The 27,502-nt window shown below is 46.7% G+C and overlaps 1 protein-coding gene across 3 annotated transcripts in view; it reads right to left on the bottom strand.

The window, feature by feature from the left end:
* The window catches only part of PTPRA (protein tyrosine phosphatase receptor type A), a 258,757-nt gene that overhangs the window by 15,136 nt on the left and 216,119 nt on the right, over positions 1–27,502 (bottom strand). For 2 of the 3 annotated variants that reach the window (XM_077816026.1, XM_077816027.1), the window contains 10 exons: positions 22,714–22,798; positions 20,283–20,356; positions 16,679–16,815; positions 12,170–12,260; positions 11,145–11,221; positions 8,338–8,374; positions 5,914–6,011; positions 4,898–5,017; positions 3,020–3,186; positions 1,327–1,462 (listed from right to left, as the gene is read on the bottom strand). In XM_077816026.1, the coding sequence (XP_077672152.1) occupies positions 1,327–1,462; positions 3,020–3,186; positions 4,898–5,017; positions 5,914–6,011; positions 8,338–8,374; positions 11,145–11,221; positions 12,170–12,260; positions 16,679–16,815; positions 20,283–20,356; positions 22,714–22,798 (1,022 nt within the window). Of the gene's footprint in view, positions 1–1,326; positions 1,463–3,019; positions 3,187–4,897; positions 5,018–5,913; positions 6,012–8,337; positions 8,375–11,144; positions 11,222–12,169; positions 12,261–16,678; positions 16,816–20,282; positions 20,357–22,713; positions 22,799–22,990; positions 23,087–27,502 lie in introns of all 3 variants that reach the window. The other variant, XM_077816029.1, reaches the window with a different exon arrangement.

Below are 27,502 nucleotides of genomic sequence, written 5' to 3'. Positions count from 1 at the left end.
CCTAGGATGCATGGAACAATGAAGAGTGGCTCAGAGAGGAAGCTGCCTGGAGAGGACTGGTGTTCACATGCTTCCCCTGTCCATGGAGAGTGGGAAAGGCCACATGCTTTGTTTAAATGGCTGAGCATGGCTGCTGCTACTGAATGTCCAGAGCTGGACTCCCAAACACTGATGCATCCCAAATCAGAAGCTACTTTTTAGAACATTGGCCTTGTCCTCACTGTGCCTCAGTGTCACTGTTTGTAAAATGGGGATGGTGATACCTGCCTGCCACACAGGCTTAGTTAAGGTTTGGGAAGGGCGTGGGAAGCTTTGCATGAAGGGTGCTGTAGAACAGCGGTGTGCAAACTGTGGGGCGTGACCCCTATGGGGGCGCAGAGGGATGTTTGGGAGGCCAAGCAGCGAAGTCGGGTGGTTCATGCTAGCACCCACAAGGGGCATGGAGGAAGCACCTCAGCAGGCCACCCTGCCTGTGGGTCAGTGTGCTCCACCTAGTTCTGCTCCCAGCAGCCTCCACCCCCAGAGACGTGCCTTCCCCCAACCTGAAAACCCGAAGGGGGAGGGGCAGGTTCTGGCCCTGCCCTAGCAGTGCAGCCTAGCTGCAAGATAGAAGCAGCCTGCTGCTGAGGAAGCCTTGGCTGTGTGTGTGTGTGTGTGTGTGTGTGTGTGTGTGTGTGTGTGTGTGTGTGTGTGTGTGTGTGTGTGTGTGTGTGTGTGTGTGTGTGTGTGTGTGTGTGTGTGTGTGTGTGTGTGAGAGAGAGAGAGAGAGAGAGAGAGAGAGCGCGCGCGCGCGCCTTGGCTGTGTGTGTGTGTGTGTGTGTGTGTGTGTGTGTGTGTGTGTGTGTGTGTGTGTGTGTGAGAGAGAGAGAGAGAGAGAGAGCGCGCGCCTTGGCTGTGTAGTAATGGGGGTGTGTGTGTGTAAGCCTTGGCTGTGTAGTAATGGGGGTGTGTGTACACACACGGACAGATTCCATTACTGGTAAGGGGGACATAACTGGAAAAGTGTGCGCACCACTGCTACAGAGGGCAAAGTGTTATCAGCCACGCTCCAGTAATGGGTGGAAGCTGGAAAGTACTGTGGTCTGGAGGAATGAATGGAGGTTCTGGGAGTCAGTAGATCTGTCTCTTACTTCTGTGCATCCTTGGGCAAATCAGCTCACCTGTCTGTGCCTCAGTGCCCTTTCTGTAAAATGGAGGTGAGACTGACCCACCTCACAGGGGTGCTGCAACCGATTCGCTGCTGTCTGCAGTGTCCTGAGTGTGGGAAGTGCTATGTAAGTGCCCAGAGTCACAGAGCCCCTCTCCAGCCCCTTGGAGTGGACTTACATCGGTCTGTACCATCTGGCAGCGCTGAGCCCGGATCCGGCTCACAAAACCGTACACATCCACCTTCCTCTCTGCATGCATCATGTCCAGCATGGCATCAATGACGATAAAAGTGCCTGTGCGTCCTACCCCGGCGCTGTAACACCAGAGGAACAAGCAGTCAGTGCAGCTGGCATTGGAGTGTGGCCCCTTCCACTGCCCCACGCCTGCTCAGGGAAGGTTAGCTGCTGCACAAAGCAACAGAAAGAGCCAAGAGGCTACAACAACTCACCCTAGACAGCAAGCAGCTCAATCCATTCCAGACAAGAAAGAAGAAGGGAGCTCGAACTTGTACCCAACTACAACAGGGGCTATTCTAGGGTCCAAAGGCTACAGCTGAGACAGACATTTCTAGACTCCAACAATCCCACCCCCTGGGACTCAGAGTGCATGAGAGCACAGAGCAGCCCACAGTGAACCCCAGAGTCGATTCAGACTGGTAGCGTCTTGAAGTCCTGCCTGTGGATGTTGCCTGGCTGTCCTCTGCCCCCAGCTTCCTTCCAGCCTGCCCTCTCCCCTACAGGGGTAGGCCCATGGCAGCCAGTCACTCTGACAGGCCAGAGCCCAGCTCCATCGCTCCTCTCTCTGGCTCTGTCCATGCTTTGGGTTCCTGTTCTCAGTGCTCAGCTCTCAATGCATCAAGGGAGAGATGAGCCCAAGGGAAGGTCAGACTTGTGGGAACTTTTCATGGAAGAGCATGTAGAGCTGAAGAGGCTCAGGGTGGATCCTCGCACTAGTTCCAACACGTTTGAGTCTTGTCAGGGAGCCTGAGGGAGACGCATGGAGTACCATGCACTAGTGTGTGTGTGTGTGTGCGTCCTGCAAGAGGGATTTGCCCAACGTCCTCAGTCACATCATCTCTAGCTCACCCTGTTACACCGGCTGCCACACTCCTCTCTAGAGGTGGCTGCATATCAGTTCCGCTGGGTCTTTATAGTTTGTGAAGGGTAAAGGGGCTACAGAAGTGAACAGCATTACAGACAGCATTGTCTCATGGCCAGAGCAGGGGAATGTGAGTCAGGAGAGCTGGGTCCAATTGCTGGTTCTGCCACTCACTTGCCACCATGACCCTGAGCAAGTCAAGGTGCCTGGCTGGCTCCCACCCTCCCTGGCAGTGCTCGAGAACAGGAGGATGTGGAAGCTATATATCAAATATGGTGGATATTCCCCAGGCAAGCTCTGCAGCTTCTTTGTTATTCCAGGTAGAGAGAGAGCCTGGAGCTCCTTGCTTTGCCTGGGATCCACTCCAGTAACGGTTAAAGCCCAAATCTCAAATGCAGGATGCTGGAATGTTATAGCCTGCTGTGATATTACCCCCGGTGGCTGTGTCCACAGAGCAGCCAAGTGAGCTATTACTACTACTCCTGCTAGCCACAGGCCATCTTCTTTGGTCACATGGCTCACGCGAGGCCTGTGCTTTCGGAGGTGAAAGGGCAGGGCTCTAGTCCCAGCTCCCCGTGCATGTGATTTATGCATAACTATGGCTGTTGCTTGCACTCATGCAGTGAATCCAGGACCCCCTCTGTCTGCCCCTGGCAACCTTCTGCAGGAGATAGAACAGGTTTCTCTGGATAACCCCCGAGAGCTGTCAGGCAGAGATACATGGAGCAGGGAGGGAGGGAGGGCTCTCTGGGAGATGTGGCCCTGGACTCACCTGCAGTGAACGACTATCGCTCCTGCATACTGGGGGTTACACATCTTCACCTTCTTCAGGAACTTCAGCATCCCGATAGGGGTGAAGGGGACCCCAAAGTCAGGCCAACTGGTGAAGTGGAACTGGGTCACCAGGCGCTGAGGCTTTTTGTTTGTGACATCACCTACCTGTGGGGAGAGCACACGCCTTGGTTACTGTCAGACACTCAGCTTCATTACCTTCCCCCAGGGACCAAGAGCAGAGAGGAGCTTCCAGTCCAGGGTTCAGGCAACCCTAAAGTTCAGCGGGGTTGGAACTGGTTTTGGGATTCAGGGTTGGTTCTAAAGGCCTGATGGCTGAAAATCAGGTGTTACACCCTACTAATGCCCCAAACTCCAAGGCTATGAAATCTCAAGGAACTGCTCAGCTTATACCTCAGTGTTTCTAAAATCCTAGGACCAGAGTCTCAGCTACACTGAAGTCAGTGGAGGTAGGCCAATCTCTTCTAGCTGAGGCTGTCTCTCCTGGTGTTTACTGAGGAAGGGGGCAGAAACTAGATGGGCCCCACAATTCCTCTAATGCGTTTTGGAGCCTGCAGTTTTCCTGTAGTGCATTCTCAATAAGGTGGTGCCAATGGAGACTTCAAACGCAGAGCACAACATCTGGGGTGGTCAGGAATCCTGCTGACTGCTTGGCTACCACCCCAGGAATTTCACTTTGTGTTTCAAGCTGAATCAAACCAGGTCAAAAGTGCTGCGTTTCACTCCTACACAACCTGAAGGCACAGAGTAACCCAGTATTCTCCAGAGTGGCTCACTTAGCAGGACTTAAGATTCATAATGGGGCACACTTTCACTGTTCCAATTCCACTGTAAATGTTTCACACCGCTCTCCTGTTAACATCTGTCCTAACTGTATAAAGGGTAGAGAGGCGCCAAGCACAGAAAGGATGAGCCTGTGGTCAGTGCACTGGACTGGGACTCAGGAGATCCAAGATCAATTCCCAGCTCTGCCACAGACTGCTTGTGTGACACTGGACAAGTTACTTACTTTCTGTGCCTCAGTGCCCCATAATAGCACTGCCCTGCCCCACTGGGGGATTGTGAGCATAAACTCCATTAATGATCATGAGGTGTTCAGATTCTATAATAAGTGAGGCCATAAAAATAGAGGGAAAAAATAACTGCAGCTTTGGATTCCATCTCAGCTCCTGAGATGTCTGACATTTTGCTAAGCGCACACAGCTACATGCTCCTTAACAAGAGAGTGAGGGCCCAGGTGCAAAAATACACAAACAAGTGCATGACTGTAGCAGTGTGTACACACTGGGAAACTGCATGCACAAGGAGGATATTTAGGCCCTTACTGCCCTATTCGGGTGCACGCCTGCCCCACTTCCACATGCAACTGTGGTAACTGCACATGTAAATACACATGTAAAATTGTGTATGCTAAGTATTAAAGCAACGCTGGCCCATCCTCAGATCCTCAGCTGGTGTAAATCCGTACATCTCCAATGGCTCCAACAGAGTGATGCAGATTTACACCAGCTGAGGAGGTGGCCTTAAATAACTAAGCTGAGTTAAGTGCAAAAAGCTATGGTGAAAACGGAGTGAGGACTCTAGTTATGTCACTCTCAAAACTCAGGGCACAATTAATAACACAGGAAGTGTATAATTTTTACCATGACCATGTCCTTCAAAGAGGCACACAAAGCGTCCCAACCTGCCGATCCCGAGCGAGAACATGTCCCTAGGGGACATTGTGAAAGTTTGGGGCTTTGTAGTGAGTCAGACAATCCTCGCTACAGGCAGGAGCACCTTAATTCTTTCCTGCTTTCTGTGATGGAAAGCAGTGAGGGTAGTGGGGAAGCGAAGGGGAGTAAGTGAACCATGGTACCTGTTGAATGCAGAACTTTCGCACTGTGTAGTCAACCAAGACAGTCACATCCTCCACAGACACCCGGATGTTTCCATAAGTCCAGCAGCCCTGATCTGGCCAGTATTGAGCACATTTGCACTGGAGAGAAATGACACAAAAGCAAGGCAAGGAATTATTTCAGGGAAGTTCTCTGGCCTCTGTTATACAAGAGGTCAGACTAGAGGATCATAGTGGTCCCTTCTGGTCTTGGAATCTATGAAAGCCCAGTGTCTAGAGACCCAAGGATGAGCCTAGTAAAAATACCTGGGAATTGCCATCTTGGATTAGACCAATTCCCCAGGGAGCCCAGCAGTGACACTGCAATAACACAGTGTGGAACTGGGCCCTATGAGTTTACAGCTGAATTGTAACAAAAATAAACACACTGGATCAGATCCTTAGCTGGTGTAAATTGGCTCTAATGAAGTCAATGGAGTTATACTGTTTTACACCAGCTGAAGATCTGGTCCCCTATCCTGTTCCTGTTGAAGACAAGGGAAGTTTGGCCAACAGCTTCAATGGGATCAGAGAAGGCCCTGTTTGCTTCCTTGTGTGTGGAGTGCATGTTTGTCACATCTGTTAAGGGCAGGGGAGCTATGGGGAAATCTGCAGAATCTCATGTATGAGTTATACTTGCAGACCCCAACACATGGATAACCCAAGCTAATGTGCAACTCTTTGTCCCTCTCTAGTGGCTGGGTCATATATATAAGTGTAAAAGTTTACTACTGTCTGCAGGCTAATGGATGGGGTCTTTTAGTGCAAGCAGTAGAGGCTTATGCTTTTAGATCCAGAAGTCCCATGTTCAATCTCACAGACAGCCCTTCTAGTGGCTTTGTTTCCATGGGCACCTACAAGTGAAGTAACCGCTTGCCTAGCTGCCCAGTTTTCATGTGCTTGTCCAGGGTGTGGCAAGCCCAGGAATTCCCCAGGCCTCCATTCACCATCACAGCAGGGTAAATGTGTCCATGTGAATAGTATTCCCTGACATTCACCTCTTTTCTCTCTTTCAGGTTAGTCACCATGACTATTGTCGCTGTGTTCTGCTCCCAAATCATTCTCCAGAAATCATTCACTGTTTCTTCTTTTGGTCCTAAAAAGACAAAGACCAAACACAGGTATTACGCACTGGAAGGGAACGTCATCCAGCCAGTGCCAGATTTTCTCCTAGTAAAAACCAGCAGGGAGAGGCACATACAGAGTTGGTAATGACTGTGCAGCAATGTAATAGGTTTTCCACTTTTTCCCACTAAGTGGCAGCAAAGGGCATTCAAATTCCTCTAATATATTGCTGTATTTTTAAAAGGGACTGGATACATTTTATGACCAGTAATTACATTTGTAGCAATGCAAGCTAAGATAAATGTGAGGGGGAAACTGAGGCACAGATCAATGAAATGACTTGCCCAAGGTCACAAAGGGAATCTGTGGCAGAGCCAGAAACAAAACCTAGGAATCCTGATCACCAGTCCTGTGCTTTAACTGCAAGATCTTCCCTAAATTTGATCCTCATTAGTAGAGCCCTGCGCCAATACAAAATTTATATCTGCATCCGATCTGCAATCTGCAAAAATGGTCCACGGATGCGGATATCTGCGGCTATAAAGCAGATATGTGCAGATTTGCAGGGCTCTCTCATAAGAGTCATTACTGACTGCGCACCAGACAAGCTGCTGAACTGTACCTAAACATCATGACCCAAACTCCAGGCTATGGCTGGGCAACACACAGCACAGGCTTTGCCATCTCTTACGCTGGGCTGGCTGAATGGCAGGCCCATCCTCTAACATTACCTAGCTGTAAGACTGCTCCAAGTTACAACAGTTGCCACCGGCCCATGGGATTGTTACAGCAAGTGGTGATCAGCAGCTTGTAGAGAAGCCCCCTATGCCAGTAGCAGGGATAAAGGGCGATGGGTAGGGTAGGAGCTGCGACACACTCTACAACACCAGAGCTGCCTCCTTTACTTGCATGATCCTCCCATGGCTTTAGGGCCACAGTCTGCTGGGCACGCAGCAAAGTGGTTAGTACCACATACAATGCTGCAAATCCACCAGTGCCAAGGAGGTACAGATGGTGCACAACCCCGCTCTAGAGTGGCTTGTGGGGGTGGGAGACCAGCAGGGTTTGGCAAGATTTGAGAAACTAGCCCACCTGTTAGTCTCCAGCACTCCTCCCCCTGTCATGAAGGAAAAGTCTTGCCATAGTGAATGTTGCAACTAAGTTTTTCTCTGTTGATACACCATTGTCTACTGATGTACAAAAGGAGTGGAGATTAGACCAAATAAGCCTGAAACTGTCTTCACATCAGAGGATTCCTGTGTTTTTATTATGAGATTTAACTGAGATTCCAACAGTTTACACCAGAAAGGGTTACAGGCCTATATGAATCACAACAGCCAGGCAGTTACACTAGCAGGGACATGGGATTTTAAGTACTGTGACAGGGTCAGGCCAGATGGCTACAGGAGAGTGATAGAAGGCAGCTATATTAGCCCCAGGTTAAGTAGGTCCCTTTTCCCTGGGTAAAGTGACAGGGAAGGTTCTAGAACAATCAGAAACTTTCTGGAAACAATTAAGGCGAACAGGCTGATTAGAACACCTGCAGCCAATCAAGAAGCTGCTAGAATCAATTAAGGCAGACTAATCAGGGTACCTGGGTTTAAAAAGGAGCTCACTTCAGTTTGTGATGTGCATGCAAGGAGCTGGGAGCGAGAAGGTGTACTACTGGAAGACTGAGAAGTACAAGCATTATCAGTCACCAGGAGGGAGGTCCTGTGGTGAGAATAAAGAAGGTGTTGGGAGGAGGCCATGGGGAAGTAGCCCAGGGAGTTGTAGCTGTCACGCGGCTGTTACAGGAGCCACTGTAGACAGCTGCAATCCACAGGGCCCTGGGCTGGAACCCGGAGTAGAGGGCAGGCCCGGGTTCCCTCCATCCCCCACAACTCCCTACTTGATACCGGAGGAGCTGAGCTGTGGGTTCACGAAAACGGCCAAATTGAGGGCTGCCATGAATCTCCAAGGCGAGCAAATCTGCCAATAAGTGCAAGACCCACAAAGGTGGAGGAGGAACTTTGTCACAGTACCCATGATCCTCATACTTCAGGGCACAAGGTGACCACCAGCTGAGGTCAAGAAGGGACTTTCTTGACTTCCTCCCTAAGATCCAGTACTGCAGAGATAGGTTCCTGGAGTTCAATACCTTCCTTTGACACATCCAGCACTGAACTTGTACATGGGCTTACAATCTGTCCATACTATGGCATTTCCTACATTTCCATCTCAGACTCCCTGGATTTTGACCAAGATGATGGATCCAGGGCTGTTGAGCCACTGGTAAAATTTCACAATTTCATAGAACAGGGAAGAATTACCCCATCAGCTTGATGCTGTCTTGACACAGTAACTAGTGATTTTACCTTGTGCAGCAATAAACTTGTTTTTTTCTTGGTACCCCTGCAGAGACACAAAACGAGAAAGGAACATCACAATGAAAGAGCAGCCCTCCTCCAAGACAAAGCTGGGTGCATCTCAGCCTCCCTCTAGCACTGTGCCCTGTGTTCACATCAGCAAACATACAAGGATGCCCTTCACTGTGCATTTTGAGAGCACACAGCATCACGCTCTCAACTCTGCTGACCCTTGTATTAGTGCTGCAGTGACCTGTTTATCCTAGCTCTCAGAGTTGAAGAAAATCTTTCCCCATTAGCAGCAATCACAATGCAGTTTCAGTTGCATACAGTGTTCTTCATTTTCTTCTCATCCAGCTGTAAGCTGTTAAAAAGCAGTTAATGTGTTGCACCCCAGAGATGGCTACAGTCCCATGGTGGGTGAAGTGATCCATATTTATAATGCAAAAACTTTCATCTTGAAGGATCCTATAGCATTTTACAAACTCTCTCTCCCCTAACCTAATCTCTCCTAAAATTGCAAACTAAACTGGGAATCCTTTGGGATGACAAGTGGTATTACAAACATTATACATTATTCCACCAGTAGATGGTGCTAGGCTTTATACGTGGAATGGGTCAGCAGCTGGAAGTGCTCTGTTATAGCAGCCTGTTGCTGGGTATGCTTCTAGCAGGAAGTGCAGAGAAAGGCTTTTGGAATCCCTGACCCCATGCATAAGCAGACGTGCTAAGAATGCAGTACAGCAGAGTATACGGGAGACCAAGAATCATGACATGTTACCAAGTGGTTAATAAACTGAACTGACATTCACTTACTCCATTGCTGACCTGCCCACTCTTCCCAACAACCAGTCCAATTCCCAAACCCATCAGCATGGGCCCAGCAGGCTCTGGTTGGAGAAATGGTGCCCGAGCCAGGCAAGGACCATGACCAGAGGATCCCCTCCCTGAAGGGAGCACAGTCTGGCCTTGTATGATCCGGGAAGTCATTGAATTTGCCCATCAAATGGCCTGAAATAAGTAATTTCCCCCAAAGCACAGGCATAGTGATATGTGATAACCTCAGAGCTGAGCTCAGATACCACAGTCTGAGCACCACTCAGCGCCCATACAAGTCAGCAGATACCCTACAGGCTCCTGGCTAGAGTGTTTAAAGGGTTCTTTGCTTTTCTTGTTGATTATAATTTGTATTTTGGAGAGAATAAAATGGATTTCACGTTTTGAAAACCATTCCTGCATCGCCTTGCTTTTCTTTTGGTGCATTAATACTCCATTTAAAATACGTGGAGTACATATTGCTCCTCTTAGTAGTTATTATTGCTACTATTAATTATCTGTATTACGTTAGCACCAATAGGTCCCAAATGATGTGGGGCTCTGTTGGGCTAGGTGCTGTACATTTACATTGTAAAACAGTCGCTTCCCTGAAAAATCTACCATCTAGACAGACAAACAGTGGGAGAAAATAAAGTATTGTTATCTCCATTATACAGATGGGAAACTGAGGCACATATTAAATGACTTGCTCAAGGTCACATAGGAAGTCAGTGGCAGAGAGAGCAATTGAACCCAAATCTCCTGAGTCCCAGGCCAGTGTCCTACCCACAAGATCATCCCTCTTCTCTCTAGTAACACTCATTTGTGCAATGATTATGCTTTATTGTTTATTTAAAGGGAAACTGAGCTCTGGGAGTAACTCGATAGACAGGACTCTGGATTAACTGCTCACTCAATGACCTGTCACAGAAAGGGAAGCATTTCATGCATCAAAACATATATGTTAAGGAAATGGGGCTGCAAACTCAACCTGACATCTGAAAATCAAGCTGTTTTTTCTATCCACATCACCATGTTTCACTAGCAAAAGCCATGATCTCCTTATCCCATCTGAGTCAACAGCAAAACTTCCATTGACTCTAATGGGAGCAGAGCAGGCCCAAAGGTGCTGTAAGCAGAATTTAGCTGGCCAGCTGGTTGGTTTTTTATGCACTTTGTTCCCGATCCGGCAAGCCCTTTGGCTGCATGGCTTCCCCTGGCTACAAAGGGAGCTCTGAACATGGAGGGATTGCACGACTGGGTCCTCAGTAATTTATAGATTTTAAATGCCAGATGGGACCATGAGATCATCTAGTCTGACTTCCTGAATAACACAGGCCAGAGAACTTCACTCATTTACCTCTGCACTGAGCCCAGTAATTGGTTGCTTGACTAAATCGTGTCTTTCAGAAAGGCATCCAGTCTTGATTTGAAGACATCAAAAGATGGAGAATCCACCACTTCCCCGGGGAGTTTGTTCCAATGGTTGATCACCTTCACTTAAAATTTGTCTTTCAACCAGGGATGACCACAAAGCCCTTTCCAAACATTAAAGCTAAGCTCCACAACATCGCAGTGAGTTAGGTGTTATCGATGGGGAAACAAAGGCACAGAGAGACGTGACCAAGGTCACACAGCAGATTAGCGGCAGAGCAAGGAACAGCGGTGTTGGCTCTCAGCCCCTTGCTCTAAGACCACATTCCCTTTGTGGATGTATGAGGCAGAACAGAACACAGCTCCCTGTCCCAAAGCTGTATGGACGCTACAGCACTGACAACACCATCACAACGCTTGGCCAGTGAACTAAGCAGACATGAGTCAGAGAGGAAGAGAGAGAGGCAGTACCAAGGGGCCATTTCTTAGCAGTCCCTTTCCCGACTATAACCACACTCCACGTAAGGCACATGCCTAATGGCTAGCCTCACTCCAAGCGAAACAGGCCATCACAGGACCAGGTACCCTTCAAACCAATCAGTAACAAAGTCCATGCCAGAACTTACATTAATGAAGGAGGCGTTAATGTAATCAGAATCCGGGACACCTTCGATGGGAGTCAGATGAACCCTGGAATGATCATCTAGAGAAAAATCAAAACTATGCATTAAAAACTAAATAGATGTTAATGAACTTCTATATCCGGGGAAGCTGATTATCTAATTGGTGCTTCAGGTAGAGGAAGCCTTTGGCTGGATAGGTTCCCAAGGTTTCACTTCACTGCATTTGTTGAAAGCTTTATGCACTGAAATCATCATGTACTTAAGCCTAGAGATGTGATAAATTCTGCAGAGCGTATAAATTCAAGAGGGTTCCATGCCCAGTGCTCATCCAACCCTCAACCATGCAAATACATTGTCTCTCTTCAGTTACATTCAGGCAATTGAGAGTTCTTGGCCTCCTGTCCAGTTTAATTTTGTATCTTCCTCAACCTCCCACCATGACCTGTGCCCTAGCTATTGCCTATGGTGTACACCTGCATCCTTCCAGACTATAAACTGAGCAGTTTAGCATGTGTTAAAAGGCAGTTGGCCTGGTCTAAACTAGACTTTTCAAATGTGTTAGCTAGCGTGTGTTAGCTAAGAAGTGCAAACACCACACTTTAAATCCTAGTCTAGACAAGCTCTAGGAGAGAGAGGGGAGTTCACTCTCCAAGACCCACTCTATCTGTCACTAGGGGCTTTACAACAGCATGGACACCTGTCCAATAGAAACTGGCCTGAGTCTTTCCGGCTTGGGCTACAGCTGCAGGGAGCTCTTTCTACTATGTGTTAACTGGACCTAGATCGGATGAAGCAGCCTGCACAGTGGTGGGAACCAACCTCACCTCTCCTGTTGCTTTAACTCAACACCTTGTATGTGGTTTCCTGTTAGTTAGCAATCGCTGCTCAGCAGGCCTGTTACACGCCCCACTTCCGTCCACCACAGCCATACAGAATGGAGAAAAAGGTCAACAGCAGCAGTGTCAGCCGCATTTGGCTACACCACCCACACAAGCCTCAATGAAGCCGCACTGGGAGCAAATACATACAGGGCAAAATGTTCACATATCTGTTCTTCTCTTTGTTTTCCTCCTTGGAGGCAGCTTCGCATGTGGCCTGGATGGGGCATGCTGGGAGAGCCTGTAAGGGCAGGAGAAATGAGATTTCCTGTTATACTTCCACTGTACGCAGGGTTGGGGAAGAGCATGTCATTGTAGTAAACACAAACCAATAGGCAATTCTATACAGTGATGAACCCTGCTGTATCTTGAGGGTCTTTCATCCAAGATCTCAAAGGTGGTAAGTCAGTAGCCTCTCATTTGGGGGAAAATGAGGCATAGAGGTTACATGATTCACCTAAGATGACACAATGGAAAAGACACAAATGACACAACTGGAAGAGCTAGGAATAGGACCCAGGAGTCCTGGCTCCCAGACCCCTGCTCTAACTTCTAGGCAAACTCTGCTCCCTCCCTCCCTCCCCTCCCTCCAAGTCAATGTGAAATGCTCAAGGCTCACCTTCCTGTACCCTTCAGAGAAGCAGGCTAGATCAGGAGAAGAGTGGGAGGGGGTACATAGAGCAAAGGGGCAGCACATGCTCCTGTAACAGCAAAGGGATCATGGGAAACAGCCAGGGCTCAGCTTAATGCAACTCTGCTCTGTTGAGCTCTCACATAGGCACAGTGGGAGGCCCTTAGAAAGGATGGCAAGTGGAAGCCCCCTTACACTTCAGGCTCACAATCCTCCACCATCTCCCCATCCCTTCTCCCAAAGCCAGAGGCACAAATGAGCTATTAGGGTTTCATAGTTCCAATAATGCTGAGTCCCTTTTGTGAAGTGCTTTAGGATCTGTAGATACTCGCTGTCCTGCCATGCTGCAGTAGCAAGAATGTCTCTGCTAGCACCATTCACAGAAGCAATTCATTTCTGAACACAAACATCTCAAGATGCAAAATGGTTAATGAAAAATGAGCCTGTCTAGATGGAGGGGAAGGTGATGGAATAGAGGCTCAGATAACTGTTTACACAAGCTCAGGCCTCTTTGCAGGGAGAAAATCTTCACTTAACACAGGGGTGGCCAACCTTAGCCTCAGAAGGAGCTAGAATTTACCAATGTACATTGCCAAAGAGCCACAGTAATATGTCAGCAGTCCCCCCATCAGCCCCCCCTCCCTGCTTCTGGCGCCTCCCACCCACCGGCAGCCCTGTTGCAGCACCTCCCCCTCCCTCTCAGCACCTCCCAATCGACTTTTTTGTGGTGTGCAGGAGGCTCTGGTGGGGAGGAGCGAGGGCACGGCAGGCTCAGGGGAGGGGGTGGGAAGGGGTGGAGTGGGGGCAGGGCCTGTGGCAGAACCAGGAGTTGAGCAGTGAGCACCCCCCGGCACATTGGAAAGTTGGGGCCTGTAGCTCCAGCCCCGGAGTCGGTGCCTAGATAAGGAGCCGCATGTTCACGTCTGAAGAGCCGCATGTGGCTCCGGAGCCACAGACTGGCCACCCCGACCTAACATGAAATAAGGTGCTATATTATCCAGAAACACAAGGTGGCAGCAAATCCTCCTCCAACACAAGCCAGACCATCCCATCAGCACATCCGAGACAGGGTAGGTGCAGCTCGGCTCTTTTCCCATTACCTCAGGTTGACAGTCCCAAATGCCACCAGTGATACATCAGACTGAATTAGGGTTTGGAGATGGCTGGTCACCCCATATCCCATTAGTCACCCCCACCCCATATCAGACAGGTGGAACATTCTATGGTGCCATGAGCCAATACTGGGCACAGGGGCTATGGACTTTTCTTCTTTAAAAAACAGTCAAGTGAATTGAATATTGATTCAAAGATAGCAGCCTGACAGCCCTAGAAAGTAACGTCATCTCTCCATAGAGCACAAACAGCAACTGAGTAAGCTTCCCCCACACTGCCCTGCCAATTCACTCCATCCCTGACCTGGATAGACCCCTTCCCAGGTGTCACAGGGGATTCATTCTCCACAGCCCACGCAGTCCTGGGCCTCTCTGGCAAGATGGCCAGTTGGAGCTAAATGTGCTACTGCTGTGATGCAGACCAGCTGAGACCTACCGAGTTGTTCCATGCAAGTCACCAAATAGGCAGCAGAGGGTAACAACTTTCAATCACAGTAGATCAGATATGATCACAATGTGATTTCGTCCACAACTGGGGGAAGAAGCAGGTATCTAAGATTGAGGGGAGGAAGAGTTGGGTTTCTCAGCATTGGTGATCTTATGTGGCCCACTAGCTCAGTGTCTTCCTCTACTGGCTGTCCACACAAGAGGATAAGAACCCACTGCTGCTACCAACTAAAGAGTTATTCCTTTAGCTCAAGAGATAGAGGCCTGTGCTTTAGGGATAGAAGTCCAGGGTGCAATTCACATTTCATCAGAAATGATCCCAAAGAAGTTTACTGACTACACTAATACCCAATTACTGAAATGCAGCAACTTCTGTGGTGCAAGGCAGCAACCAACTGGCCCAACAGCAGCTGGGAGAGGGGAAATTTTTGGCTAGGGCACAAGGCATTTTGGTGGGTTTGTCTAACAGTAAGGTATTGTAATTCTATAGGCCTGTGTATCCTGGGGAAAACTGGACCGAAATTCTGCAACTCAGTGTTGAAAATCTTGTAGCAGTTCTCGAAGATTTTCTTTATTAATCATGACAATGGAGAATCCATGCAATACAGCAGCTCCTAAGCAATTTATTTTTATACTTAATTCAGTTATTTTCCTTTGCCCCCTACATTATTAATTTTCAGCATGCCACAGATTTTTCTATTGGCAAGGTTTAACTGCATCAGTGGTGTTGTCACGGAAAGCTATAGGTTTTGCCACTGCACATGGGACAGCTAAGTGCAGGCACTTTGGGAGGCATGGGAGACAATTTGGGATTGTGAGAAGCCCAATACCTGGATATGTCAGCAGAAATGACTGGTGACGAAAGTGGCAGCAGTGCTGATCTTTCAATTGTCACCATTAGGTTTCTGAGTTAACACTACATTGAAATAATTAGGATAGTTTCTCTCTCACTTACAGCTCCTGTTTTTGGCAGTCTGTAGACTCTGGAGGGCAACACTGCACTGTTTTAACATCCATGTCATGTTTTTAAAGTTCTCTTTGCAGCCATAAAGACTAGAAAAACTAAGCTTAGATTTTAGAGCCCAGTTCCACAGTGATGGAACCACAGCATACACAGGGTCTTGTCTATAGCACCTTCTGTTTGAGATTAAGAACATAAGACTGACCACACTGGGTCCATCTAGCCCAGTGTCCTGTCTTCCAACAGTGGCCAGTGCCAGATGCTTCAGAGGGAATGAACAAAGCAGGACAATTATCGAGCGATCCATCTACTGTCGCCCAGTCCCAGTTTCTGGCAGTCAGTCTCTAAATATTTTCTAAACAATAGTGAATTAAGTCTCATCCACTTCTGTGGGGTACAGTGGGTGTTCTTATCTATGCTTTGCAGGTGGATACACAGAAGGCTGAAGGGACTTGTCCAAGGTCACTCAGAGTTAGGGGGCAGAGTTGGGAATAGACTCCACATCTGCTCACTCTCAGTCCCACGGTCTAATCACTAGACATGGCTTGCTTTCCGTTAGTTCTTTACAGGCCCAGATAATATGGAATCCCACTTGTGATGCTCCAGGGCCAGCTCTTCTGAAGCTGGACTCCTATTACTGGAAACAGAGACCTATTCATTATCTTGTCTTATCAGCACAATTACACTTCTTCATTCATGTAATCATCCCATCATGGCTAACACTGAACAGTGCTGCAAATGGTACAGAGAAGGAGGAACCCCCAATGGAAATACAATTATTGTCAAGTCCTGGGTTTAAATAAATAATGCAGGGACTTATTTTAACAAAGGAAACAGGAAGATGCAGGGGAAGAGGGAGTGAAGGAATCTGGAAGGGGCTCAAGCAGCAGGTCAAGTTGGGGAAAGCTGGCAGCCCTGTTGATCCAGAGCAGCTGGGCGGGTGAACGACAGCCACATAAACAGGGTACTCTTTCAAGGGAGGGACACCCTCTTCACTATTTCTGACCCATGTTGCCCAGCCAGAAATGTATCAACTTACTTGTTCCTTAAAAAACTGGTTGGTGTGTCTGTGCACCACTGCCGCCCGCTGGATAAGATCAGACTGCCCCACTGTAGGTCATAGGCCCTATACCTCCAACAGCTACCCTTTTAGCTCAAGCAGTTGGGGCCTGTGCTAAGGAGACAGGAGGATGAGAATTCTATCCTTGTAACTGTGAAGTTCTGGGTGGCCTTGGCATGCAGCATAGCAACAACTGTGAAGTTCCTAACGGGCAATAGATTGGTTACAATATTGTAACCACATCTAACATTGCTTGCTTTGCAGAGCTACAGAGAAACTGTCTTGATTAGCTTAAGAGGCGAATGGCAGTCTGGACTGGTTTGGCTCAATCTGTTACAGTAAGTACTTCTACCAGGTAAACAAAACATCCCTTTCATCGTTCAAGCCAGTGCAATCCCCTGGCATGACTGAACAGTGTTCAGAAGAGAGGGATTAACAAAGCACTCACGTTGAATTCTTCCCGGAAGAGCTTATTGTCGTCTGCCATTCGTCGGTTAATCTCCTCTTCCAATTTATCCACAGGTAGTGGCGGGTACTTCCTGTTGGTGCTGGGAGATCGGGCAAGCAGTGGCATGCTCTGAGGCTCTGCAATATCACACACGCTATTACAACTGTGTTCATTTCTCCACTGGCATCGTCCTGGCAAAGCTGAGCGAAGGGAACTCCTGTATTATGTTTGATAAATTCTCAGGACAACTTTGCATCTCTGACAGAATAACAGTTATCCTTTGCTCCTTCTACAGGATCGGCCATGCAAGGATGTCCCAATGCTTTGCAAACATTAACCAAGTAACTCTTTCAACATCCCTGTGGGGTGGGTATTATTGTTCCCATTTTAAAGAACTACAACAGAGTACAATCAAGGCTAAATTTTCGACCCTGGATACCTGAAGTTAAGTCACTCATACTATGGCCTTGTCTGTGTGGGAAAGTTTTATCAGTCATACTATAGACTCTACTTTTACAACTCTCCCACATGGAAACACGCACTCTGGTAGAAGAGTAGCTTTTTTTGGTTATGCAGAAACTGTTTTCCAAGCAACATTAGCTAAGCCAAAAAAAGGCCCTCACATCAGAGTAGGAGTGGCCACATGGGGGTTATATCTGTGTAAGCATAGCAATTTAAATTCACAGCTTAGTTTATACCAGTATAAGTTTCTTATACAGCCGAGACCTTAAGCATCAAAATAAACAGAGGCTGATTTTTAGGCTTAATGTGCTACTGAAAGGTATTCTGATACCATGCAGATGCGCTTAAGTTCAAGGACCTAAACAGAAGTCGGAGGCGCAGAGCACACATTACAGCTTTTATTTAGGTGACCACTTCAGGCACCCAACTGTGTAACTTTTGGCCCAAAGTCACAAAGCAAGTCAACCGCAGAGAAAGGAAGGGAAGCCAGGTGTCATGACTCTCAGTCATGTGCCTTAAAAGGGACTTGCAATGGACTTTTAAAATTGGGCTTGTACCCTTTTTTTGACACCTTAGGATGGAAAAAAATAAGTGTTGCAGATTTTTAAAAATAAAACAGGGTGTGTTTTTTCTGAATTTTTTTTAGATTAGAAATATCAGAAACATCTACGCTGGTCTCCCCTGGTTTTGCTGGATGACCTCCTGAAAGGTCTCTCAGAGGTTTATCCAGCTCTTATCCTTGAATTGAAGCAGTAGGGGCTGTTGGAACTTTAACAAAGATGTCTTTTCTCCAAAATGTCGGTCACAGGACTTAAACAGGTATTAACAAAACTGAAGAGGAATTTTCAACTGTCTGATTATTATAGGTGGTCATACATTTTCCACTGGAATGTTTTTTTCAAGGGAAAACCCCTTTTCAACTAAATGGAAATTTTTGCAAAACAAGTTTGATTTTGTCAAAAAAAAAAAAACAAAACAAAACACACACCCTTTTTTTGTTTAATGAAAACCTAAAAAATTAAAAGAAAGTTTTAAATTGAAAATAGAAAAAAATTGCTTTTCAGGAAAATATTTCATGAGAGACAAAAAAATCACTGTACTGCCTGTAAATCTCTTCCCTCCTCAGTTGTCTAGCTTTCTGCCTATTGATATTTGTGGTGCCATAATGTCACTATTTCTCCAGTCACCTCAGAGTCTTGGGTTTGTACAGTGTCTAGTCCAACGGGGTCCAGATCTTGGGCGGGGGCCTCCAGACTCTACTGTAACCGTGACACCGCCGCCACCACCCTTTCAGGCCTTCCATACATCATAAACAAGTGAAAAGGCGGATAAGATCAATTTTCCCCCGCATTGCAGCTTGCCACAAAATTACTTCTCAAACTGATGTTTGAGAAATGAGGGTGTCCTTTCTAACTCAGGATAGCCTATATTCTCACACTCAGCTCCTATGTAAGGTGATGCCAGATATCACTTTTGTCCTAAACCTGAAAAGACGTAGACAATTATTATTGTTCTTTGTCCTGCAGCAGTACCTCGGAGACCGCAGGCTTACCTTTATGCACTGAGTAGTCCTATTGAAGTCAGTCAATAAGACTATTCACAGTGTGTAAAGATAAGCTCGAGCATCAGTCTTTGCAGCATCAAACCTGCAAAGTGTGTAGAGCTGCTTGAAATTATTTCAAATAAAAAAAGATTAGTGCAAAAGAGCCTTTTTTTAAAAAAAAAAAACATGAAAATATTTTGATTTTCTTGACATCTTCGGGATTTCAATTTTCCCACTTTGGGTTTTGTTCTCATTTAGGGGAGAGTTCCTGCTAATTTTGATCAGTTGGTTTAGGCAGAGTTGTGGTTTTTTAAATTTTTTTTTAAAACGTTCAGTTTATTTCAAAACTTGAGAAACGTCATCTTAGGTAAACGATTCCATGCAAAACTTTGGAAAATCAACCATTTCAATTTTGCAAACAAGCAGAATGAAACCATCTCAGAGCTGATCAAAATTTAAAAAAAAAAAAAAAATTCTGTGAAAATGTGTGCACGCATATTTTTCAGTGCCGAAACTTTTACCCAACTGAGGGCAGCATAGACAACTTCCCAGGAGCCTGAAGACTGCACCTAACTACCATAAAATGAACTGACTTCTGCCATTGATTCTTCATATGGAGATGTAGTCAACTAACCCACAGGCTCTAGCAGGCAATGCGACACCTTGAGCCAAACAGCCTTCCAGGGGTATTTGGTGCAGGGATGGCTCAGAAGAAAGAAATATTTAGCTTTTCTTCGGAGGATTCCCATGCAATAGCTAACCAGCTAAGCTCGGTTTAGCTGCAGCCAAGCACAATGAGGAATAGTGGAAGTATAGCTATATTTTATAAACAAATTCATCTCTACAATACATGGAAACCAACATATTTTTTCATCCCAGTAGAAAAGGGGACAAAGTAATTTACTCCAAAAGCTGCGGGACAGCTGTACCAGTCTAATGAAAACTACAAGAGGTGCTTCACTTAGTACCATTCTATATAGATTATAAACCCAGAAGAGACCACTGTGATCATCTAGTTTGACCTACTGTATAACACAGGCCAGAGAACTTCCCTGAATTAATTCCTGTTTGAACTAGAGCAAGTTCTTTTAGAAAAACATTTCACCCTGATTTAAAAATTGCTAGTGACAGAGAATCCACCACAACCCTTGATAGGTTGTTCCAATAGTTAATTACTCTCACTGTTAAACGTTTGCAGCCTATTTCTAAGTCTGAATGTGTCTAGCTTCAACTTCCAGGCAGTGTTTCTTGTTATACTTTTGTTTGCTAGATTGGCAAGCATTCTATTATCAAGTTTCTGCTCCCCATGTAGATACCTGTAGATTGATCAAGTCATTTCTCAACCTTCTCTGTGTTAAGCTAACAAATGAGCTCCTTGAGTCTTTTATAACCAACCCAGCAAAATTTGAACTCAGGACTTTCAGTTGTAACAGCCCAAGTCCCTACTGCTTGAGCTTATGGAAAATGTCACCAACTGAGCAGCTGAAGCAAACTCATTAACCCGTTATATGAACTAGTCCCTAGAGGAAGACAAAATTCAAATTCTCTCTGGGATGGGCAGGGGTGGGGGATCATAGAGAATGGAAGGCAAAGATTCACCTGTGTCATCTGTTCGGCCATTGGACAAGCGAAATGAGTTGGAATGGCTCCCAGCTTGCTTGTATTTCTTAAACCTAACGAAGGAGAGAGTTCAGAAAATCAGAAGCTGCCCATCTGAGGAGATCAGCTAAGATTGATTTATTTGGGTGAGAAATATGCCCAAGTTTCACTATGTGTTTCTTCTCCCCCTTGCTGCTCAACAGCTTTTAATCTTGGAGTCACAGTTATTTTGAGGTATCTTATAAATAACAATACTACCTCTCATTCAGTCCTGAGTACTTTACATCTTTGAAGGAATTTATTGGGGTCATACAGGTTGTAACTTAGGATAGAATTTGGATGTAAGATTCACTGTCCCCATGCACTGTAGGAAGTAGGATTTTCCTTATTTTACACACAAGGAAAGAGAGGCCAAGGTCAGAGAGTGTGTCAGTGGCAGAACTAAGATTAACACTGGGGAGTTCCTGGCTCCCGATTTGGTGCTCAGACCACTAGTTCACATATCTAGTCATTAACAGCACAACCCAGAAGCAGGGCTCTGTTCCCATTCACAGAGTGACCTCCATATTCACAGTGTGGCCTCTTCAGGCATACATCTGTTATTATCAAGCTTCAGAACAGCTGTCTTGGGGATCTGTACCATAGTTGAGCAGACACTTGTGGCATCTGGTAGGAAATGGCTGAGCAAATTTGCTTCTGCAGAAATCAGCTGACAATGCCTGTTGACCTCATTGGAGGCCAGAAGCCCCAGTGCTGAGAAGAGCTGAGAAGCTGCAACATTTCCCTTTCTGAAACCTTCACGAATTCACCATCACACGCTCATTAACATCACATGCGCTTAGATACTATGGTGATAAGAGCTATAGAAAACCCTAACACAGACACACATCTAATCTTCAACCAGCTGAAATTCAAAGGATTCTAGAAGCTTAATGAAGAGGTGAGTGAGAATGACAGGCATTAAGAACGGAGTACCCCAGAAGTATATGTTCTGTGGCCTGATTCAGCAAAACACTTAAACATGTGCTTGAACTAAATATTTTGTTGAATAGGAATTAATTTAAGCATGTATTTAAGTCCCATTGGCTTAGGGCTTGGCTACACTTATATTTTATAGTGCTCTAACTTGCTAGCTCAGGGGTGTGAAAAATCACCCCCCTGAGTGCAGCAAGTCTGAGCGCTTTTAAGCTTTAGTGTGGACAGGCTCCCAGCACTCTGAGCTAATCCCCTTGTGGGCTAATGAGCTAATCCCCTCTTGCGCGACCACACACTTCAAAGTGCTGCTGTGGGAGCGCTTTGAAGTTTCCAGTGTAACCATGCCCTTAGGGTTGACTACTTGCTGAATCAAGGCCTGTAAGTGGCGGGAAAGAGAGAGGCTACTGACATTGCTTTATAAGAGCTAACAGTTGTCTGAAGTTCCATGTGGCCAGGGCCCAAATCATGCTCATGCTGAAATCAAAGGCAAAACTCCCATTTACTTCCATCGGGGCTGCACTGGGCCCAAGCCAAGAGATGAAGGGAATTTTCCCATCACCAAAGGAAATTGCTTTTTTTTTTTTTTTAAATCAACTAAGCATTCTGGTAATTAAATAAAATGTTTACTGGAGGTGAACAAACACTCACTCCAAGTTGACCTCCCAGTCGGACAGCAAACCACTGATAATTACTCTGAGTCCAGTCTTTCAACCAACTGTACACCTAGTAATTTCATGTTGACATTTTCCTAATTTGCTTATGAAAATGTCATGTGGCACTGTGTTAAAAGCCTTACTAATATCAAAATATATCATGTCTACAGCATCTTTCAGGTTGAAGGATTCCAAACCTTTTTCCAGATCAGAGAGACCACTTCACACACTGATTAAATGCACTCACATCTAGTGCAGAATGGGGCCACTGTTTCAAGGCCTGATGCAGAACTCATTGAAGTCAATAGAAAGACTCCCACTGGCTTCAATAGGCTTTGAATCAAGGTTGAAGTGACAAAAAAATAATAATTTCCAGCTCTAAATGCAGAGGGATTTTAGTTAATGAGTATCGTTATCCAAAACGGAATTTGATCTGTAGCACCCTTACCTTTGCAAAAAGTATCAACAGACTTAATGGCACAAGGAGTCAGGACCTATAATCTCAAAGAATCCATCTTTAGTAGCACAGCACCTCCTACCTTTATGATGAGGATTTGCTTTACACTGATCCAGAGGGAAAAGCATCACATACCCAATTCTAGCACACTACCTGCACAGCCCTTGGAGGTCTCCCTTCTAAATACTGTTTAAGCCAACCCTCCTTAGCTTAGGAAACAGAACAAAAGGCCCAAGATAGCATAGCTGCAAGCCATCTGCTTAATACTGTGTGTTAATTAGCTTAAGGAGACTGAAAACATAACACTCACTTCCGTTATGGGACATTAGTGACAAGTGTTTCTTACCTTAACATGTACAGCACAATAATTATAAATACTATGACTAGCAGGGAAGATAGGGCCACCATTACAGCTATAATTGGAGTCTCATCTGAAACAAAAAAGTAGAATCAAACAAAAAGAATCAGCAGTTATCTTAAAACATCCAGTTACATCATTTTACAGGCCAGATCACTCTACAATTTCTGGTCTAAAGACGATCAAATTGTTTAATAACGATACCTTCTCAAGTTACGCATGATAGAAACACATATTGCATACTTCAGCATTATTGATCACTTACCGAGTGCCCCAAACTGATATCCTATTTTACACTCTAAAGGCATGATTCTGTGCACCCTAATCTTCCTTGAAAAATCCTTTACTGCAGGATCTGACCCTAGGAATGGAACTATTTTAGGGATATTTCACACAGTGGAATAGCTCCCCTTCCTTCTACATCAGGGGTGGACAAAATATGGCCCGCGGGCTGGATCTGGCCCATCTAACATTTCTGTCCAGCCCACCAGGCTCTTTGGCTTCTCCCTCGCGATCTGCTGGCCACTAAAAGTCCCGCGGCGCAGCGGGGCACTCAGGCAGGTTGCCTACCTGTTGTGGCCCCACGCTGCTCCCAGAAGCAGCCGGGCTGCTGCTGGCAGGTCACTGCGCACCCCTGGAAGGCAGCTCCGAGTGCTGACCCCACTCCCAGCACCGTCCTCACAGCTCCCATTGGCCGAAAACTGGCCAATGGGAGCTGCGGTGGTGGTGCTTGCAGGCAGTGCACAGAGACCCGCTGCCCCCTCCCCCCCAAGGGGCACGCAGAGACATGCTAGCAGCAGCCGCTTCCAGAAGCGGCATGGGGCCATAGCATGCAGACAGCCTGCCTGAGCCCTGCTGCGCTGCAGGCCAGGAGCCACCTGTGGTAAGTGCCTATCAGCCAGAGCCTGCACCTCGCTCCCCCTCCCGCACCCCAACCCCCTGCCCCAGGTCAGAACCCCTTCCTGTACCAAACTCCCTCACTCTCTCCTGCACCCTCAACACTCTGTACCAGCCCAGAGCTCCCTCCTGCACCCAAACTCCCTCCCAGACCCCCCTCCTGCACCCCAATCCCCTGTCCCAGGCAGGAGCCCCCATCCTGCACCAAACTCGCTCCCAGAGCCCACACGCCTCACCTGCACCTCAACACTCCGCACCAGCCCAGAGCTCCCTCCTGCACCAAAACTCCCCTCCCTACACCCCCTCCATTAATTAATATAGTAGAAATATGCAGCCTGTAATGACGTACCAAAATTCATGGAGTGGCCCCCCTGCAAAAATTATTGCTCACCATGGTTCTACATGTATTAGAGGTATGATGGGCACAAGTCACTATGTTGGAATCCACATCCAAAGTTTAGTGGCATGGTTTTGATTCAGGGCCCATCTCCCTCTCCTATGTATTGAGAGGGCAATATGAACAAAACAAACCCCTGACCTGGACACTTCTGAAGTAGGAGCGTTAAAATCCAGATCCAAATCCAAAATTTCCCAGAGTGCAAGGTGATTAAATTTATCATCGATTTCAGCCAATCACAGAGAGCGGGATGAGTAGCAAACTCAGAGGTGGGTTTTGGTTCACATCTCTATTTCTCTCTCCCTAGAAATATTTAATTTATTGAGAATGAGATTCTAGGCAAGCCACTGTATATGCTGTAGCACTTAACACTTGTAGTTTATTAGCTAAAACTTTAGTAAAACTGTTTAACTGTTAGCTCTCTCTCTCTCTCACACACACATTCACATTTTCTTTTCTCGGGCAGGAAATGTGCAATTCCTTTGCAAATTCACTGCAGATTAGCATATACAAAATGCTCTCATCCTTTGAAACATGCAACAGGTTTTACAAATGAGGTGCTTTCAGCTGGCCATTGAGAGCTGCCAAACTGGTTGCTGATGCTAGTGACCTATATGGAGAGAGAGGGGGAGCCAGGAAAAGTCAAGCAGACAGTGAAGTAGCCCTGAAGGGCACATGCTGTGCATTTGTAATGAGCTGGAGCAAGCAGGGATGCCAATGGTAACATCTGGTGGCATTTTCAGGGGCATTCACAGTCGGCTTTGGCTATGTGTATGGGGTTACCTTCTCCTCTCTCTCAACAAGCATTTAGCAATCACTAACCCGTGCAAGACATGGTCACAAGAAGCACGCTCCCTATGCTAACTCATCATGAAACGCTAGCTCAGAGGACCTGATCTACTGTCGTGAAAGCCAGTGTGAGTTTTGCCATGGACTTCACTGAGAGCAGCAGCAGGTTCACACAGCATGCAACATCTGTCTGGTATTGCAGGGGGAGAGAAACAGTTAGGGGGCTCTCCATTTTGTTTCCTGCTTGGGGTTTTCTAGATGGGCCAGGCAGTGGGACCACAGTTAACGGCCACAGTAGTAAAGCTCTAACTCATCAGGCCAGAAGTGTCAAAAGTAAAGCAGAGAAAAAACCCAAGCTTCCTGCATCCTGCTGCTAGCTGTACCCCCTTTCAAAATCGCTGCCTATTAATCATGCCTCACACCAATCACCTGCCAACAGCAGCTGGAAGGGTTTGCTTGAGGGCAGTGGTTTTAAAACCTTTTTTCATTTGCGGACCCATAAAACATTTCAAATGGAGGTGCGGATCCCTTTGGAAATCAGACATAGCCTGCAGATACCCAGGGATCTGCAGACAACAGCTTGAAAACTACTGTTCTAGGGAATCATTAGCTTGGTCTCTTTATTTGGGCTGCATTTCCAGTGAATGCAAGTGCAATGAACCAGTAACAATAATACTTAATGCTTGCTGGCGTGGGGAGAGAAAGGGGATTGCAAGCTGGTCCACAGTTAAGACCAGGGCCGGCTCTACAGTTTTTGCCGTCCCAAGCACTGAAAAAAACTGCTGCTGCAGACGGCAAAGGGGAGAAGCTGCCGCCGATTTGCCACTGCAGTGGGTGGCGCAGAGAAGCTGCTGCCGAATTGCCGCCGCGGCCGGAGGGACTGCCGGCCCTTTCTAACTGCCGCCCCACGCATCTGCTTGGAACACTGGTGCCTGGAGCTGGCCCTGGTTAAGACTAAAGCTAGCTCCCCTTTGTGGGCTGGATCTTGTTCCCGCTAATGTCAACAGAAGTCATTCCATTGACATTCGCAGGAGCTGCATCAGATAATAAAATTCCTGGACGCTCTCACTCTCTTTCACACCCCGCCTCTAAGAACCCTACAAAGAAGTTGAATCTCCTGAAATTCTGCACACTGTATCCCCTCATGGGAAGTTTAGTAAATATCAAAGCAGGACTTTTAAAGTGAGGGTGTTCTGAAAATGCGCCTTTAGTTGATGCTTGGAAAAGCAGAGGTTATTTATTCTGGCCCAGCAGATAGATCAATGGAACTGACTAAAGAGACCTGGATTCTATTCCCGCCTCGGCCACTGGCCTGCTGGGTGACCTCAGGCAAGTCACTTCGTCTCCCATGTCTCAGTTTCCCCATCTGTAAAATGGAGATAATGATACTTTGTAAGTCACTTTATAAGAGCTAGATATTATTAAATTATATCCCTAAAATGGTTGGCCAAGATACTCATTGGCCTTGCTGAGGCAAGGGGCCTTTTACTGGTTTTGAGAGGGTTGGGGCTGGGGTTGTTAAGTGCATACAGAGAAAGGTTTATGAACATAAGCTGAATTCAGCTGGTAGACTGAGCCAGATGGGGCAGGGTGGGGGGTAGGTGATGGGCCAGGGCCTGGACTTCAGAATAGAAGACTAAAGGGAAATGTGAAGAGGCACAAATCTGGGAAAGGACATGATACAGAAGGCAGTGTGACCAACTCTTATGATTTTATCACAAGTCTCACAATAGCTGGTTCTTTTTTCTTAAAGCCCCAGCTCCCAGAGTCATGTGATTATGTGAGCATATCCGCTTTCATTTAAAAATTAAGTTAAATTTCTAGCCCTCATGGTTGCAGAGAAAAGCTTGAAAATGTGACTTGAGTGCACCCTAATGGCTCAGAAACCAAAAGGCAAAGAAAACAAACCATATACATAAAATAAATAAAATGTCATGATATTTAAACCAATCTTCTGGTTTTTGAACATGTAGGGTTGGCAATACTATGGGAGGGACATGAACCAGGGGAGGGAGCGGGAGAGTGGGGTGAGGGTACACACGTGGAGTAGTGCCCTATGGGTTCTGGGGAGGCAGGAGGAGGAGGAATGGCAATGGTGAGACACGGAGGGGTGATTCAGGGCATGCGGGGACCTCTGGAGGACAAAAGGGAGTTAGCATGGAATAGGGCAGGGGAGAAAAGGCACAGAAGGTGGATGCAGGACCATGGAGGCATAGAGGGTGTGCGCGCGCAGAGGCCCTGGGCAGACAGAGGGGCCCAGCAAAGGGCCAAGTCCTTAAAATTCACTATTTGGATGGAAGCCTTCCCACTGCCCCCTCCATTTCTTCCCGCAGTTCACCTCTCACATATCTCATGGTCACACATCCCTCCTATGGCCTTGCTAGTCTCTGCAGCAAGAGAGCCTTGATCTGGTGGGTCTCAAAAGTTCCTGTGAGAGCAGGGCTCCCCTTCTGCACATCTTCTAAATCCACAAAGGAGTTCAAACTTTGGGGCTCATTTAAAAATAGACAGTGAAATTCCTGCACAAAAAACTTAGCTAAAATTGAAAGTGGGTTTCAGTGGAATCCAACTAACACCCAAAACACAGTGGTGTTATTAATTATTCACATTACAATAGAACCTAGAAGTTACAACTGAGATATGGGCCCTATTGCAAGGATGGTCCAATGGGAACTTGGGGAGACTTGGTTCAAT

Source organism: Eretmochelys imbricata, chromosome 4, assembly GCF_965152235.1.
Source record: "Eretmochelys imbricata isolate rEreImb1 chromosome 4, rEreImb1.hap1, whole genome shotgun sequence".
NCBI lineage: Eukaryota > Metazoa > Chordata > Testudines > Cheloniidae > Eretmochelys > Eretmochelys imbricata.
This window is presented reverse-complemented; position numbering and strand designations above follow the sequence as displayed.